A 15,270-nucleotide genomic window follows, 5' to 3' on the forward strand; every position below is an offset into this window, starting at 1 on the left:
ACATGTGGCCTATGTTGAATTGCTTGACTTCTTAGGGAGGGTGGGTGGGAAGGGAAGAGGGGAGAGAATTTGGAACTCAAAGTTTTAAATACAGATGTTCAAAAACAAAATAAAAAGGTTTTGCATGCAACTAGAAAATAAGATACACAGGCAATGGGACGTAGAAATTTATCTTGCCCTACAAGAAAGGAAGGGAAAAGGGGATGGGAGGGGAGTGGGGTGACAGAAAGGAGGGCTGACTGGGGAACAGGGCAACCAGAATATATGCTTTCTTAGAGTGGGGGGGTAGAAATGGGGAGAAAATTCATAATTCAAACTCTTGTGAAAATCAATGCTGAAAACTAAATATATTAAATAAATTAAATTTAAAAATAAATAGATAAATGATCTCCAAACTCCTTAAAAAAAAAAAAAAACCTGAGCAGTCACAATAGAATGAGAGTGGCAAGTATGTTTGGGAGCCAAAGAGTCTTCCAGTTGTACTAAAGAAGAAAGTGAGAGGACTAACGGGAAATAAGCCTAGGAAGTATTGATGTATATAATATGTTTCCTTTTCTTTTCTCACTGTGTATTTAAATTTTAGTATTTATGTTTAAAATAAATTAATTTTTAAAAAGGAAAAAAAATGCTAACAGAACACTGTTGATTTACAAAGCCCACCATGAGGAGACCCCAGCACTGCTTGCATCAGCTATGAAGCCTCTGACCCCAAACACAAATTCAAAGTCATATTGGGGGTCCCTGAATGCGTCTGCTCTTGCCTCTGATGGCTGGGTGGGAATCCACACATGGTGCACACACAGGAGCAGTAGACATGACAATAAGAAGTTCCATTACCACATGGATATCACAAGAAAGGGGCAGAGAAGGGAGGAAATGGGAGAAATCAGGGATGGAAGCCAGAGTTCTAAGGATCAAACTGATGCCCCAGGCCATGTAAGGTGCTGTCTGAGTTGGATATTGTTATATGCACTGGGCTAGAGTTCAAAGCACTGTAGTTTTCATTGCTGGATAGAAAGGATGGGGTTCTTTGCTCCCAGTGGCCTTGGGGAATCTGTTTGTCCCGGACTCTTTGCTATCTTCATCCTCCTCACTGCCATCTAGGAGTGGCGTTCTTGGCTCATCTTCTTCCAGGGTGAATTGGGGATGAGTCATGAAGTTATGGATAGAGCTTCGGGTTTTGGGTTTCTCAAGGCCTTCAAGGAGAGAGCTACAGAATGCTTTCACGACTTTGATCTATACAAAGAAGGAAGGAAGAGAAAACAGGGAAGTGAGATAAAACCTGCAGAGGAACTGGATACTTGAAAAGGAGGAACAAAATGAAAACCATAAAACACCACTGAGAAAAAACTAAAAATAAATATACAATAAGGACATCGTGGAACACTAGAAATAAATATCACATGGTTCAGAATTCAAGCATGTGGGTGGAGTGGGGGAAAGAGTGATGGCAACCCAACTACAGCATTTCAAAAGCTTCCTAAAAAAGTAGAAACCCAACACAAACGTGACATTCCCAAACTAACCTCTCAGATCGAAACAAAAGTTTAAAAAAGCATTAACTTTTTAACCTACATGAGAAAGAAGTAGAAACCAAATACTTGAGAAATGATTTTGATATGTGGATTGGTGCTACGGGCAAACTTCTGATGGAGGGAGAATAGGAAATTTCCCACTGCGGTTTAAATAAGACACATCTCTATTTAGATCTATGTACACACATTTCAGGGTGACAACAGTGAATTCCTCATCCTGTGTAGCAAGGACATGCCGAACAAACTGTGACTCTTGGTGGCATGCAGGCAATGAGAGCTCTGGCAGCTCATGGTTTGGGCACATTGTGCACACGCATCCACACACACCCACACACTACTCTGGCTCTGCCCCCAACCCTCACCCAAGAAGAAGTGGGGCTCTATTGTCCAAGGGAGGACCCAGCCCAGCCTAGGGAAGGGAAGAGGTCTGAGATGTGGGGACAGGAGCAAATGGGAAATTGATTCTCAGGAAGAGCTGCTGCCTGTAGGAAAAAGGGAGAGAAAAGAAAGTTACACCATGGGTGAGGGGAAGACTGGAGAAGGAGGTGGAGGAGGAGAAGAAAGGAGGAAGAGGAGAAGAAAGGAGGAAGAGGAGGAGGAAGAAGTGGAGAGAAAGAAGAAGAGAGTGAGCAGGAAGAAGACATGGAAGGGAGAAAGAGGGAGAGAAAGGAGTAAGAGGAGGAAAAAGAAAAGAAGAAGAGGAAGAAAAAGAGGGGAAGAAGAGAAAGAAGGAAGAGGAGGAAAAGGACGGGGAGGCAAAGTAGGAAGATAAAGAAGGAAGAGGAGGAAGAAGAGGGGGCAGAGAAAGGAGGAACAGGAGAAGGAAGAGGAAGAAGCCTCTTGGAGTGGATGTGAGCTCCTAGATAGGTCCAGACCTGGCCTGAGAGAGGGAAGGAGGGAGGGATGGGAAGAAGAGAGCTGATGTAAGCAGCCTTGCCCACCAACAGAGGACCCTGGAATGACCTCCCCCACCCAGAGCCAGCTCTTGGATCTTCTTTTCAGGTAGTAGGCCAAGGAGCAGAAATCAAGGACATGCAGGAGCAAGTCCTCCCCCTTCCCTTCATGAGTGTCATGGGGTGTAGGGAGACCTGGCCCTGCTTGCTTGTCAGCCCTCTCTCATCCCCACCCCACACCCATCCTTGCCTTCATGGCCATCTGGGAGGAAAGTGGAGCACACTGGGAGAACTTGGAGGGTGGTGGTGGGGAGTAGGGCAGGGCTAGAGAATCTCCAAAACCTGCCACAGAGTCTGGGTGTGGGCTGGGACTGAGGCACCATTCTCCTGGCCAGCTGCACAGGCTGCTTGGGGCTGCCTCCCTGTTGTTCACCACAGAAGTAGTCACCGGCATGGCTGAAGCCACTTCTACGGTCAGGTCTGCTCAGTGGACGCTGAAGAAGAATGTGAGCTAAAGCTTTTGCTAGTCTTACCCCAAGGGGCAGGTAATTCCAGATGTTGAGGTCCTACTGAGTCTGTTCTGGATACCTGTGATTCTTTTCCCAATAGAACGGTGAGACCAATGGTAGTTAGGCAGGGGGTGGGGGACAGAGAAGCACAGACATGGAGGCAACTTTAGTCTCTCCTGCCACCCTAGGCAAAGTTGAAGTCCTCAAGAGAAGGCAACAGAAAGTGATTTGGGAGACTAGATTACACCCAGCTGGGTACATTAATTTGTTAATAGGTTACCTGTCTCTTTGCCACATGTACACATCTGCCCTCAAACAGAAATTGGTAAGAGGTGACATCACCTGTTCTACCTGGACTCAGCAGATAGGGAAGATGGCTATTGATCAAGTTTTCCCTTCCCCTTCCTCAAGCAACCTTATAGGTCAGCCAGGAAATAGGGATTTCCATAGCTCTGGAGGCTCCTTGTCATACAATAAAACCAACTTAACACCTTGGCCCAGGAGAATCAAAGGAACACACAGTGTGGAAGGCTAAGGGGGAGGCCCCTGCCATCTCAACCTCCCCAAACCCATCCACCGAACCCCTAAAGTAATGGTTCTGTTCTCTTGGCCTCAGACCTGAGAGTTTAAGGTAGGTTGTAAGTGCCCTCTCTTCCTACCTTCATGACCCTGGCACTTTCTGGTCTTTGAGATGTTCCTGGGGATGGATTACTTGTACCAAAGCTTAAAGAGTAAGGCCTGATGGGTTAGATAGGACCCAACACAAAAGCTTCCTTCTCTGTTGCTGACATACATGGGTCAAGTGCAAGCCTCAGCACCCTCTAGGAGATGTGCATGTAACTCACTGTAGGGAGTTAGTGCCGACCCCGGGGCTGCTCGGACCCTAGCACTTGGCCTGTTTCCTGGGTAATACCAGACAGGCTTAGTAGGAGTTGGAACGGTAGGTGCCCGGAGGAAAGACTTCCGTCCCTAGCAGCCCCCCTAACAGCACCCCTCTGGCTCTGATAGCCATCCTTTCTCATGCAGGCAGAGTCCATCCACCAAGGACTCACAAGCCCAGCAGGAGGAACACAGCTGGCCACTACCTAATGCTCTTGAACCAGTGCCTCACACAAACATGCTTTAATTAATGGGAACTTCTTTGATACTTTACAAAGGCATCCTGCCCCGTGCCTCACATAGCTCATACAGTTCTGATAATCAGTTTGTATCCTGCCCGAGCCTTCCCAGGCCTCCTTAGATACTGTAGAACAGCACTCCCCTCCTGTTCCCAGCCTTCCCTGTCACTGTAGAATAGCACTCCCCTCCTGTTCCCATACTCCTATGGAAACCACCTTACCACAGCCCTAGTTTTCCCATACGCTTGTAGGCAGCATAGTTTACTATAATCCAGATTCTTCCCACCAGATATCGCTACTAATCTAAGTGCAACAATACATTACTGAAGCACATCTCTTTTCCCATGCTTTCATCCCCTTGAACACCTGCTTCTGCTTATGTAGTGCAAAAACCTGTAAATATAGATAATGGCTTCCAATAAATCGGAGTTATAACCATCATTGCTCCCACCTCATCATTGCGTACTGAGATAGGGCAACTTGCTGGTCAAGACCCTAGCAACTCACCTGTGCTCCAGAGAGCTCCACTCTCCCAAAGGAGTCAGGAGTAGTGTAAGATGACTTTACTTATGTGCCACAAGTCCAGAAGCCTCCAAATGATGGATGACAAGAAATGGAGAGTGAGAGTAACAGAATGTCTAAAATAGGAAAGGAATTTCTTTGGGGGAATACAAACCAACCACTCAGTCAGACTGTAGGTCTCCTGAAATCCAGGGGAATACCAACCACCTTCAAGGAAAGCTTAGGGAAGGAGTAGACCCATGAAGAAAATTAGTGAGTGCTTGGTGGAGAAGGCCCATTCCCAGAACTCATCCTATATCCTAGGACGGCACACCTTACAACCACCACAAATATGAGGACTGCCAATCACAACCCAAACCATCCCCAAGCATTGTTACCCTCCCCACTCCCAGCACCTGATGCATGGTGTCCCTGTGTGTGAGCAGCGTGTGTGTGTGTGTGTGTGTGTGTGTGTGTGTGTGTGTGTGTAGGATGCAAGGCATGGGCAGTGAAGGAGCTGCTGTGGCAGCTGTAGGCACTTTATACCTAGCCAGTCTTCCCTTCCTCCTTTCCCCTTCATAGCCCATACCCATGGGAGTTAAAAAGAAGTAGAGTTTGCTTCTCTTGCCCCAATCCCGTCTTCTTTAGACTATCTCTTAGGGAGGCAGAGGGCAATTGTGGGAAAAGTCTTTTTCCATAAGCTCCAACTAGGATAGGCCTCTGCTGACCAGCAAGTAAGCAAGGTCTTGGTATAGATCATTGTGGAGGGAAGAACGACATTCCCCAAATCCAACAGCTTACTCTTTCAGAGGCTTAGGGAATAGGGAGGTCCTGGAAGTCTTCCCCAATGGGGCTGGGGGAAAAATTGAGTCTCCCTGAAGGGTAGCACTACTTTGAAAAAAGAGAAAGGTAACTACAATCCAGGTCATCAGAACCCAAAGTAAGAACTGTTGGACAAGCTTAGCTAGTCCCAACCCATCCCTCCTATTTCCCTTAATTGAATCTTAAATCCCCGGGTCTACCCTTCCCATTAGTCCTATAAGGTCTCTGCCCAAACTATGGTCAGCTAGAGGTTAATCGCAGACCTTCCCACCAAGAGGCAGAAAGGAATGATAGACACCTAAGAGTCCGACATGGGAAGGGAAATAGTGGAGGAGAGTATGGGAGGGAGGGAAGGTTGGCATCCTCTGGATGTTAACAGGGTCTGACTTGTTTTTTGACCTGAGTGTTCTGTTTGGTTCTGCTGCCCCACCTTAGTGGGCCACACAGAGATGAAGAACACAAAGGAGCAGCTCCTGCCGGCTCCCCTAAAAGAACTACAGAGAACCCAGTTACCTGTGCTGAGAATGGTAATGATGGACAAAAGAGGACAAAAGCACCAGCTAACACAGAGGAAATTCGTAGTAACGTAGAAGCCCCAAGACAATCGAAGTCCTACCCCACTCTACCTGACAGAATATAAATTTCTCAGTGTTTCCACCAGGACTGAGCCTAATTAAACTTCAGAAAAGTAAATTAGAAATGGCAGGGTGGGTCCACAACACAGTCTGGCATTACTCACTCTTTTCCCACGTCAGCTGTACTTTTTAAACTGATAATTCGACCTCAGGAGACAGTGGTGGGGAAAGTACTCATTTATTACTGATGGCCAACTTAAATTCCATCACCAAAGCTTAGTACCAAATATAGGAACTACAGTAGCTTTCTCTCTCTCTACCCTGCTCCCTCCCCCAAGCTTCTCAAAATGTTTTCTTTCCAAGGGGACACAATAAAGTCCCCAACTGTCTTAATCTTGGGCCTATCTCTTGGAGTGAGAATCATACCACTGCTGTCAGAGGAGTGGGGTGGGGTGGAAGGAGGTGGGGTGGAGGGATGTGAGGAGGGAAAAGGAAGAAAAACCCAAGAAAAGGAAGGAATAAGTAATACAAGAGAACAACCAGAAAACAGATTTATTATTATTGTGGTTACTGTTTTGTAAACAGTTAAGAAACAATGGCTTTTTAAAAGTAAAAAAAAATAAATTCAAACAGTCTGGTTGGTTTGCGGGTGGGTGGGATTTTTTTTTCCTTCCCTCTCTGAAGTCAAAAGATCAAGGGAAAAATCAAAAGGAAGAGAAAACTGACATTGGTTAAAGTGGATGCTACGCACTCTTGTGGTCATTTTAGAAAATCATGCATTATAAGAAGACTATAACTTACTGCCCATAGAAGATTCAGGAACAGAAATGTTGGCAGCAGAATTATCGGGAGAAAGATTTGCAAGACTTGGGGTAGAAACAGATTGTATATCTTGCAAACTCTTGGTGCTCTGTCTCCTCATGTGTCCACGATAAGAGTCGATTGCCATGTGGAATCTCTTAACTACCTTGATCTGCAAAGAATCAGAGAGTGAGATAGCTTTGCTCTTCTGTCAGAGACGGGGGGGAGGTGGAGGAGGGTCTGGGGAGTTGGAGGGGTCAGGAAAGAAGGAAGGGGCAAAAACAGAGGGAAACAGGAGACAGAAAATGAGCCCCCCATGCCCCAGCACAGAACTGTTACAAGGAAGTGAGGGGGAAACTCATTGAGGATTATTATACTTCATTTAAAATCTGGTTTGCCATGATGTCCAAAAAACAAACTAAAGCCCCATCTTCCCCTCTCTTTAGGCTGAGGTAAGGACATAGTAGGTGTCCTTTGTTCACTTTTCTCTTTAATTGAAAGAGACCCTGGGCACAAAGAGTTACCCCGCAAGAAGAAGTGGGAGGGGACAAGGAAAACCTGTATAGAATGGTGTCACCCAGATGCTCAAAATTAAGGCACAATTTCAGAGACAGGGATAGGTTGAGCTGAGTTCTTATGCTTGGGATAGCCAAACAAAAACAAAACAGTGGTTATTTTCATAGGTTTGCTAGTGAGAGATCTACAAAACTGGGGAAAAACAAAAAGGAATTTTCTTGCCAATAGGCATACAGGTATCGCTGGTGGAAAGACCCCTCATCAACAGGTGGATCATACAGTGTTGACTAAGGAGTCATCTCATTCCCCAGTTTTACAGATGAGGAAACTGAGGGCTACAAAAGGACAGAGGGCTAGGATTCAAAACCAGTGCAGAATGTAATACTATGTTGCCTTTCAATTATTGGGCCCATCTCCTGGCACAGTACTTTCTTCTCCCAGTCAGCATTTTTTGGGACTGAACTTGAAAGGAGGCACAAGAAACAAGAGCCAGACCACTCTACAGAGGTGGCCACAGCCAGGCTAGTGCTCCACAGATCCTCATGGCTGGCAGGTGCTGGGAATAACTTGGGGGTTAGACTGAGAAAGGGGAAGGAGAGGAGGTGGTAAAGGTGGTGGTGGTGAACAGCTGCTACTCTGGCCCTGTGGAAGGAGATGATTTGGTTTCCAAATTGCTTTGCCCCTTAGAGGCAGAGGACATTAACACCATCTGGGCTTCTACCCTTCTGACAGCACACATTGTCAGCCCAATGATAGGCAGGGCTCATTCCCCTCCTATTTGGTCCCATCAATCCCTCAAACCATCTTACTGTCTGGTACAGGTAAAGACCAAAAACCAGAGTTGCGGGAAAGCACCACCTTCCCATTCCCTAAATGTGTACACAAGTCTAGACACCACACAAAGTTGTGGTAGAATAGCCTTGAAAGCACTCATGTCCCTTCCTCCCCCAGGTACATCTACCAAAGGACTAGAAGATGATCTGGTTTCATTCATTTTAGTCCCTATGACACTTCCCCAGGGGAAGAGGAAGTTGGGAAAGCAAAAAGGCTAGCTGCTTTTGGTCAATTGGTCATTCTTATTCAGGAGGTTGTTTGAGAAGACTTAAGAGTGCTTCGAATAAGTTTCTGAATTCAGAACATGGCACGGGCTGAAACATCAGCCCTTCTACTACCCTACTCATCTTCTCTTGCATCACATTAGTGACCTAATTCCCCACTGGCTTTGAATGAGTTAGGGCAAGCACAGAGGGTCCTTCCCTATCACATGGGAGTAGGGTGTCCAGGGATGGCTGCCATAGCTAAAACCATTTCCCTTCAGTGATAGTATATACAGACTAGGATGATTATGGGGCATTACTTGCTATTGCACATATGGGGTAGAAGCGCAAAGACTCCCAGTGTAGCTGGAGCCCAGCTGCTTCCCTACTCTTTTTGGTTTTTTTTTGCAGGGGGGAAGGCAGGGTAATTGGGGTTAAGTGACTTACCCAAGGTCACACAGCTAGTAAATGTGTCAAGTGTCTGAGGCTGGATTTGAACTCAGGCACTCCTGACTCCAGGGCCAGTTCTCTACTCACTGCACCACCTAACTGCCCCCTCCCCTACCCTTAAACACTCTCCTCTGAGGCTCTGTCCCTCAGTGCTCAAGTGTATGCCCAAGTAAGGTATATGTATATTTATATAGATTTATACTCCCTTGTTACCCTTACCCCTCAAAAGTTGGCTGGATGACCAGAGTCAGGTGGGTAGGTCACACCAAATATAAACATGTATATATGGCGGCTGGGAGGGAAGTAAGGTGGAGAATAAGGGTAGAGGGGAAACCCTGGAAACCCTAGGCCCCAAGAGAAGAGTTGGTAGGAATCAAAAGACACTGCGCCAGGGGATCTGGTTAGGACAAGAGAAGGCAGGAGACCCTAAAGGGAGGAAAAGCAAAAACATAGGTTACTTTAAAAAGAGCAGATCCAAAGGAAAGTAATGAAGGGAAGGGGTACCCAAAAATCCCAGGCACCAGGGTTTTGGCTCTGGAGACTCTGAAGAGTTAAGGAAGGGAAGGGATCTTTGGGTTTCATAAAAGCCAGCTATGTCACCAGCCTGGAGAGCAGCACTTTGTCCATGGGGAAAGTGGTCTTGTGCCAGGCTTAGTTAAAAATGCCAATATCACCAATTTTGTGTTCTGTGGGTGAGGCAGATTGAGGCATTTCTAAACTATAAGACCAACTGAAAGGTTTAGCTGCTTAGGTCTCATGACATGATTTGAAAATGGTATAAATAGGGTCCGTCTAGAAAGGCCACCTCAGTGTCCTTGATGGGCATTGCCAACTCATAGAACTGGCTAACTGAAGATAGGGAAACCACTAGGGAACTACTAAATGGTGTCCCTGTTAGGCTGAGGGAAGGAGCTAGGCTCTAATAAGGGCAGGGAGATGGACACAGGGCCAAAGGAAGCTGGCTTCTCCTCATCCTGGTAGCAAGTTTGGATCCTGCAAAAGACACTTAATCATGAAGAGGCACCTCTCTTTACTCACCTGCACCCAGCACATCTCTCACGGTAGCATTAAAGTTAGTAGGAGAAAGACAGGGGATGGAACTGGGCTCTGGCCTGCCTGTCCTTTTCCTCACCATACTATCATGGCAGGAAAACAGCAGCAGTGGCTTAGAAAAGGAGACTTGGCAAGGATCTGATAGGAATCCTGTCTTCATGGAGACACTATTTGAAAGTTCTTTTCTGGAGGGGGATGAACACTGTCCAAACTAGGGCTACCCTGCTAACAAAAAAATCTATCAATGCTTGAGTGTCCTAACCCTGGGTCACCTTACCTGCTTAGCAGAAAGTGAACTTATAGATACTCAGTCCTGAGTGCAGGGATGGAGGGCTTGCTTGCTGTTATCAGTGAACCTTTTCATTAGGTGTGTGGATAGGGGTGGGTTTGGATAGGGAATGTAGAAGCTTCAGCTTAAATGCTACCTTCCTTCACTACCATTTTTGGTCTGGAAAGAATTCCTTCCAAGTCAGTGATAAAGGGTAGGTTTCTCACATTGTACCTGAGTCTGGATGCGATTCAGGCCCCGGAACCAGAGAATCCGGCCACGGCGCAGCTCCATTTCTCCATGGTCAATTTCTTCCAGTCCCTCAGCCAGGCTTCTCTTGGAGATTTCTTCTTTGGTGATGGCATACCCAGCTTCCCTCAAGAAAGTCAGTCTTGAAGTAGGCACTGTATTGATTATCTGTAGGGATGGGCACAATGAGAGAGGTGAAATCTCTTAAGTTAGGCAAAACTCAGGTTACAGATAAATCTGAGAACTGGATGTGGGCGGAGAGGGAAACAAGGCATAAGGTTTAACTGGCTATCATGTTGTGTAAGTAGGTTCAGATATGATCCTGGAGTTCCACTGCCAAGAAAGGAGACTTTTTGTTTCCATCGTGAAAGATCACAATTCCCTCCCTTATGTAGCTCCTGAATCTGATGCTGCACAGAGATGCTCCTAGAATAAGGTACCTTGTAGAAAAAGAAATATTTATTGCTTCTATTCATTACTCATTAGCTTCCTGTAGAAAAGCCAGTAAGTGTTCTTTTTCTCCCATTTGGTTCTTTGAGCTTATAAAGCCATCTACTCTGTACTAACATTTAAAATAGCGGTTGGTACAAAAACACAAACCTGTATTTATCTCATTTCTTTTTTATTTTAATTTTTTTATTTTTAGTTTACAACACTTGGTTCCACATAATTTTGAGTTCCAGATTTTCTCCCCCCGCACTCCCTTCCCAAGACAGCATGCAATCCAATATATCTTCTACATATAACTTTGCATTGAATTTATTTACACACTAGTCAAGTTGTGAAGAAGAATTATGACCAATGGAATGAATCATGAGAAAGAAGAAACAGAAACAAAAAAATACAAAAACAAAAACAAGAAAAAAGGGGAAAAAAGGCGAGCATAAAGTGTGCCTCAATCTGCATTCATACTTCATAGTTCTTTCTCTGGATGTAGATAGCACTCTCCACCATGAGTCCTTTGGAGTTGTCTTTGCACTTTGTGTTGCTGAGAAGAGCGAAGTCTATCAGGGTTAGTCATCACAGAATCTGTACATCTGTGGTTGTGTATAATGTTCTCCTGGTTCTGCTCCACTCACTCAGCATTATATCGTGTAGGGTTTTCCAGGTTGTTATGAAGTGCGTATCATCCCCATTTCTTATAGCACAATAGTATTCCATTACCTTCATATAGCACAACTTGTTCAGCCATCAACAAATTGATGAGCATCCTCTTGATTTCTAAATCTTAACTACTACAAAAAGAGCTGCTATAAATATTTTTGTACATATGGGTCCTTTTCCCACTTGTGTGATCTCTTTGGGATACAACCCTAGAAGTGGTATTGCTAGGTCAAAGAATATGAACATTTTTATAGCCCTTTGGGCATACTTCCAAATTGCTCTCCAGAATGGCTGGATCAGTTCACAACTCCACCAGCAATGTAACAATGTTCCAATTTCCCCACATCCTCTCCAACATTTATCATATTCTTGTTTTGTCATTTTAGCCAATCTGACAGGAGACATGTGGTACCTAAGAGTTGTTTTGATTTGCATTTCTCTAATCAGTAGTGATTTCAAGCATTTTTTCATATGCCTATATCTTTAATTTCTTCCACCAAAAACTGCCTGTTCATATCCTTTGACCATTTATCAATTGGGGCATGACTTGTATTCCTATAAATTTGGCTCAGTTCCCCGTATATTTTAGAGATGATGCCTTTATCAGAGACACTGACTCTAAAGATTTTCTCCCAATTTTCTGCTTCCCTCCTAATCTTTGTTGCATTGGCTTTTTTTGCACAAAAACATTTCAATTTAACATAATCAAAATTATCCATTTTGCATTTTTAATGCTATCTCTTGTGTCATGAATTCTTTTCTTTTCCATAAATCTTATAGGTAAACTATTCCTTGCTCTCCCAAATTGCTTATAATGTCATCCTTTATTCCTAAATCATGAACCCATTTTGACTGTATTTTGGCAGATGGTGTAAGATATTGATCTATGCCCAGTTTCTGCCCTACTATTTTCCAATGTTTCCAGCAGTTTTTGTGAAATAGTGAATTCTTAGCCCAGAAGCTGGATTCTTTGAGTTTATCAAAGACTAGATTGCTATAATCATTGACTTCTCCATCTTGTGTACCTATCCTATGCCACTGATCCACGACACTGTTTCTTAGCCAATACCAGGTAGTTTTCATGACTGCTGCTTTATAGTACAGTTTAATATCTGGTATGGCTAGGCCACCTTCCCTAGCATTTCTTTTCATTAATACCCTAGATATTCTAGACCTCCTGTTCTTCCAGATGTATTTTGTTATTGTTTTATCCAGCTCTGTAAACTAATTTTTGGTAATTTGATTGATATGGCACTGAATAGATTAATGTAAGTAAAATTGTCATTTTTACTACATTAGCTTGGCCTAACCATGAGCAACTGTTATTTTTCCATTTATTTAGATCTGACTTTATTTGCATGAAAACTGTTTCATAATTATGTTCATATAGTCCCTGGGTTTGTCTTGGCAGATAGACTCCCAAATATTTTATAGTGTCTACAATAACTTTGAATGGAATTTCTCTATCTCTTGCTGTTGGGCTTTGTTAGTAATGTATAAGAATGCCGAGGATTTAAGTATGTTTATTTTACATCCTGCAACTTTGCAAAGTTCACCCTCCTTGATTCCCCTCTCTTATCTTACTTCTTCCCTCTCTTCTGAACACCCCACTCCCTTTTTCCTCCCTTTCCCCTCCTACTACCTGTAGGACAAGTTAGATTTCTATACTTATCAGGGTATGTTATTCCCTTCTTGAACTAGATCTGATGACAGTAAAGCTCAAATACTGCTCTTCTCCCTCCCTTCTTTCCCTCTACTATAATGTGTTTTTGTGCTTCTTCTTTTGATGTAATTTACCCTTTTCTACTACCTCCTTACCTCTTCTTCCATAACCCTCCCTTTACATCTCTTGTTTTTTATCCTTATATCAGTTATTTTATACAGACATTCATAGTCTATGTGTATCCCTTTCAATTGTCATAATAGCTACACTATTCTCAAGATTGACATATGTGTGTGTGTGTGTGTGTGTATATATCTATATATCTATATCTATATCTCTCTCTATATATATACATCATACATAAGATGATATAATCCTATATAAAGATGTAAATAATTTGCCCTTATTAATAAGGTTTGTGGGGTTTTTTTTCCCCTGTTTACCTTTTTACATCTCTCTTGAGTTTTGTATTTGAAGATCAAATTTTCCATTGAGTTCTGGCCTTTTCATCAGGAAGGTCTGGAATTCCCTTATTTCATTGAATATCCATCTCCTTGCCTGAAAAATTATGCTTAATTTTGCTGGGTAGTTGATCCTTGGTGGTAGTCCCAGCTCCTTTGCCCTTTGGAATATCATATTCCAATTTCTCCTGTCTTTTAATGTAGAAGCTGAGAGCTCCTGTGTGATCTTGACTGTAATTCCATGATACCTGAATTGTTTCTTTTTGACTGCTTGCAGTATTTTCTCCTTGACTTTGTAATTCTGAAATTTGGCTTTAATATTTCTTGGTGTTTTGAATTTGGGATCTCTTTCAGGGGGTGATCGGGGGATTCTTTCAAAGACTATTTTACCCTCTGTTTCTAGGACCTCTGGGCAGTTCTGTTTGATAATTTCTTTGAAGATACTGTCAAGGCTCTTTTTTTCATTGTGGATTTCTGGTAGGCCAACAATTCTTAAATTGTCTCTCCGGGATCTATTTTCCAAGTCAGTTGTTTTTCCAATAAGATATTTCACATTTGTTTTTTGTTTTTTCATTCTTTACATTTTGTTCGACTACTTCTTCATGCCTCATAAGTCATTAGTTTCCACTTGCTCAATTCTAATTTTTAATGAGTTGCTGTCTTCATTTTGCTTTTGAGTCTCCTTTTTCAGATCGTTGATTTTACCTCTCAGGGTGTCATTTTTCTCTATTTAGATTCTGAATCTCCATAGCCATTTTGCCAATCTTATTTTTTAAGGACTTGATTTCATCAGTGGGTTTTTTTCCATTTTTTTCTTTTACCTCTCTAATTTGGTTTTTAAAAATCCTCCTTTAACTCTTCCAGTAATGCTTTTTGGGTTTGAGATATTCCCTTTAGAGGTATCAGCTGTGGGTATAGTGTCATTGCTATCCTCTTCCAAATTGGTATTTTGATCATGCTTGTCTCCATAAAAAGAATCTATGGTGGGTGTGTGTGGGGGGGGGGGGGCACACGCACGCGTGTTCTTCTTCACGTTGCTTAGCCTTTTTCTGGCTTTACAATGAATGCTTGCCTTTGGGTCTCAAGGCTCTCTGTCCCAGGTTTATTATTCCAGGGATTATGAGTCTAGTTACTGGCTTTGTGTATCATAGCCTTCAGTTTCCTGAGGTGTGGGGTGGGGGGGGGGGTGTGGTCTGGCTGCCTGAAGTCTTCTCCTCCCCTGGAGCTGCTCTCCAGCACTGCTGTTCTTCAGCAATGGTCTCAGCTGTTTATTGTTTGTGTTGGTGGCTGTCTCTTCTGGGGGGGGGGCAAGGGTATGTCTGGGTTCCTGGTGTTGACCCCTGCTGGCTCTGCCCCTCTGGGACTCAGGAACTCCCACTGCTCAGCCACTGAAGCCCCACTTCTTTCTCCAGTATTCCAGCATTTTTTCCCAAGGAATTCTCTGGATGGGGGTGGGGGTGGGGGGAGGGACTAGAGCCATTTACTTGGCCATTATGGCTCCCGGAAGTTCAGGAAGACATGTTTCATACCTTTGGGCTGCAAGCCTCAGGAGTTGATGTCTCACGGCCAGAGGCGTTGTGCTGCTGCCTCTCGACGCTTCCACAGACTGCTGTCCTGTGTTGGGAGGCCTGGGAATTTCCACTGGTTTTGGATGCCCAGCTCTCTCCCAGCCTGTTTCACAAGTTGGTTTCTCCAGCTCCTTCCGCTTTGGTGCT

At 43.9% G+C, this 15,270-nt stretch overlaps 1 protein-coding gene across 1 annotated transcript in view; it reads right to left on the reverse strand.

The window, feature by feature from the left end:
- Nucleotides 1–984: 984 nt before the first annotated feature.
- LOC118851194 (plasma membrane calcium-transporting ATPase 4-like) overlaps nucleotides 985–15,270 on the reverse strand; it is a 52,294-nt gene continuing 38,008 nt past the window's right edge. The window contains exons 19-23 of the mRNA XM_036760703.1: nucleotides 10,313–10,495; nucleotides 6,755–6,926; nucleotides 2,679–2,908; nucleotides 1,898–1,915; nucleotides 985–1,236 (exon numbers count right to left, since the gene is read on the reverse strand). Of these exons, the coding sequence (XP_036616598.1) occupies nucleotides 985–1,236; nucleotides 1,898–1,915; nucleotides 2,679–2,908; nucleotides 6,755–6,926; nucleotides 10,313–10,495 (855 nt within the window). The remainder of the gene's footprint in view (nucleotides 1,237–1,897; nucleotides 1,916–2,678; nucleotides 2,909–6,754; nucleotides 6,927–10,312; nucleotides 10,496–15,270) is intronic.

This window comes from Trichosurus vulpecula, chromosome 5 (assembly GCF_011100635.1).
Source record: "Trichosurus vulpecula isolate mTriVul1 chromosome 5, mTriVul1.pri, whole genome shotgun sequence".
In the NCBI taxonomy this organism is placed as follows: Eukaryota; Metazoa; Chordata; class Mammalia; order Diprotodontia; family Phalangeridae; genus Trichosurus; species Trichosurus vulpecula.